Raw genomic sequence first — 3,119 nt, forward strand, 5'->3', positions numbered from 1 at the left:
TGGTGGCTCACAACCATCTGTAAAGAGGTCTGGTGCCCTCTTCTGGCCTGCAGACATGCACACAGACAGAATATTGTATACATAATAAATAAATAAATACTAAATATATATATATTTAATTAGCCAAAATTCTAACCTCTTCAGAGCTAAACGAATACCGAATTAACAATTAGTTTAGCATCAGTTTTGGTACTGGTCTCACAAGGCTCACAGCTGGTAACCAGGTCTGAATTCCCATTCTCCACCTGGCAAGGATATGTGCTTAGGACAAATCACTCCACCTGTCAGTATACCATTTCTTCATCCATATAATAATGTTCCAGAAAAGGAGTTTAAGATATGTAAAGTACAGAAGACAGTTCTTGGCACAGAATAGTGAATAAGCTATAATTATGTCACTCGAAATCAGAAAAGCATAATTCTTTCCACTAACAAAACAAGTTCTCAATGCTAGAAATAAACAATAAACTATCATTAGCATATCCACAATATACCAAAATTGTTTGGTATTATCTATGGGTAATTGCTTAGTCAAACTATAAATTTTGTTATAGATTTTTATAGTAAAGGTTTTAAATATAATGAATTACAGGTCAAGTTCACTGAAATTATCACTTTTATTAGAGATGACAAAATTGAATTTAAGAGTTATACAATTTTCCAAATGACTTACCATTCTTGATGAATAAATTTAATACTGCCAGTACATACACAAGGATGATAAAGAGGTTTCTCAGGTGTTCCTTCTGACCGACACACTCGACATATATCTAATAAGAGAAGAAAAATGGAATTACCTTTGGTTATGATTTTTATATAAGACCAACAAAACAAGAATATTTTGTGCTAAAGGTGAAATCTATCACATCAGTCAACAGGATGAAGCCCTAAAAATTGTGATGGAACTTTTATTAAGGACATAACAGATCCTAAGAACATTCCTTCAAAATGCATAAAGACGAGCTGTACCTTAGAAAGTGCTGTATATAAAGCTGAAAATAACAAAAAGCAGTTTCATTTATCTATACTTACATTATCGTGTAACAAACACTCAATGAAATAAGAAGAATCGGGTCACGCAGCCACAGATATTAGTGTTCCTACAGTGTACCTTTTTAAAGTCTAAATCTAGTCCTAAGGGTTTAAGCACCACAAAAACATCTGAGAGGGAAGGGGAAAATGAAACCAAAATACACTCATACATGAAAATGCATCAATGAAGCCCGCTGCTTTGTATGCCAACCTCAAAATTATTTTTTAAATAAAATTATTAAATTTCAGCGAGGAGAGATGGCTTGATGGTGAAGGGCACACTGGCTGCTCTCCCAAAGACTCGGGTTTGATTTCTAGTATCCACTTGTAGCTTACAACTGTCTTTAACTCCAGTCACAGGGGACCTGACACCCTCTTCTTTTCTCTGCCAGCACTAGTGGCATGAGCATAGTACATACAGTCAAAATACCCATACACATTAAAGGAAAAATAATTTTTTAAATAATTATATTTTTTAAAAAACTGTATCTGAGGTCTTAGGATAGCAACAGCAGAGCACTTTCCTTGTTTCACATACAAATAATGAAAGTAGAAACAGATAAGCACACACACTTGTGTGCACACACATCACTAGGACCCAAGGAAGGTACCTCAGGACTAGCAGACTCCTACCAGGGAAAGGGGAACCAGGAGCTTCTTTAAGCAGGAGCTATAAGAGCCCAGGACAAGCATCCCAAAGAGCTCTAGGCACACACATGTCCTGCCCTCCCATAACTGTAGCCTGCAAGCCGCATGGAGGAGACCCTTGGGAGATCTTTGTGCTCTCTTGTTCATTTCCTAAAGCTCCTCTGCGTTCCACATACTGAAATTTCACTACTGCTATTACTTAAGTCTTCTCAGCCATCCCTCACTGCCAAGTGCCAATTAATCCCAAGGGCAAGTATCAATGTTCAAAGGGGCAAAGACATGTTTGTTTCTGACTGCCTGTCTTAAGGTGAATTCCTCACTCAAAGGAAAACAGCTACGACTCTGATCCCTGCTTCACTGAGAGAGCCTGGGGTAGCCTTTGGATTAGAAGACACACAAGAAGAGCATTACGGTGCACCAAGTCCAGCCACCTGCGAACATTATAGACTTGCTGGCTGTTCATTCTTTTTTTTTTTTGGTTTTTTGAGACAGGGTTTCTCTGTGGCTTTGGAGCCTGTCCTGGAACTAGCTCTGTAGACCAGGCTGGTCTCGAACTCACAGAGATCCGCCTGCCTCTGCCTCCCAAGTGCTGGGATTAAAGGCGTGCGCCACCATCGCCCGGCGGCTGTTCATTCTTGAGTGACAAAATGCTGCTTATCCAAGCCAAGAGACAACAAACGTTCAGGAAAACCTAATTGGTCACTACACTACTCTCTCTGGTTACCAAGCAACCAGACAAGTCTCTTCACCAATATGGAAAAGTCACACTTCCTTGCCCACACAAGAGCTATCTCACAGCTCAGTCTCTGGCAGAGTTCAGTGAGGCTGCACTCACTGCCCTTTCCCGCTTGGAGCTAGTAATATGCATGCCCCTGCCTTCTTGAGAGAGTTAGTTTAGCAAGGGCCCCACTGTGAAAATGAACCAAGATTCCCCATCACCTCCATTCCAGGTTAGTCACTGCCACAGCACAAAGTGCAGCCAACCCACACAAAAAGGTGACAAGGTCATGCATGGGTGTTTACAGCTTAACAAAGTTATCTACAAGTACCAGAGCCACTAGTGTTGTGGACGCAGATTAGCTTTAAAGTTACCAGTTTTCCAGGCAGGAGATGAATGCTGCCCAATGTCCTACACACCACCACCATACTGAATATTGACAGAGGCATTCGTCACTATAGATCAACCAAGGGGAAGGGAAGGTGTGAGTTGATACAGGTGGATCAGTACCAGATATGAATCCTGTATCAACAGCCCTCCTTTGAGAATGCTCCATGGGAACAAGATGTAAAGAAAAGAGCAGTAACAAAGCCAGGCTCATATAAATATAAATATGTATTGCCACATCACGCACCCTCCAGGAAGAAACATGGTGACAGGTCAGCTACCAAGTATGGTTTTGGGAAAGCAAGGATGCAACTCACTGTTACACTATGGTTGG

General features: G+C 40.7%; 1 protein-coding gene across 2 annotated transcripts in view; it reads right to left on the bottom strand.

The window, feature by feature from the left end:
* Positions 1–3,119, bottom strand: part of March6 (membrane associated ring-CH-type finger 6) — a 62,905-nt gene that overhangs the window by 44,032 nt on the left and 15,754 nt on the right. For both annotated transcript variants that reach the window (XM_005356673.3, XM_013349748.2), the window contains exon 2: positions 674–770. In XM_005356673.3, the coding sequence (XP_005356730.1) occupies positions 674–770 (97 nt within the window). The remainder of the gene's footprint in view (positions 1–673; positions 771–3,119) is intronic.

This window comes from Microtus ochrogaster, chromosome 19 (genome assembly GCF_000317375.1).
Source record: "Microtus ochrogaster isolate Prairie Vole_2 chromosome 19, MicOch1.0, whole genome shotgun sequence".
Lineage (NCBI taxonomy): Eukaryota > Metazoa > Chordata > Mammalia > Rodentia > Cricetidae > Microtus > Microtus ochrogaster.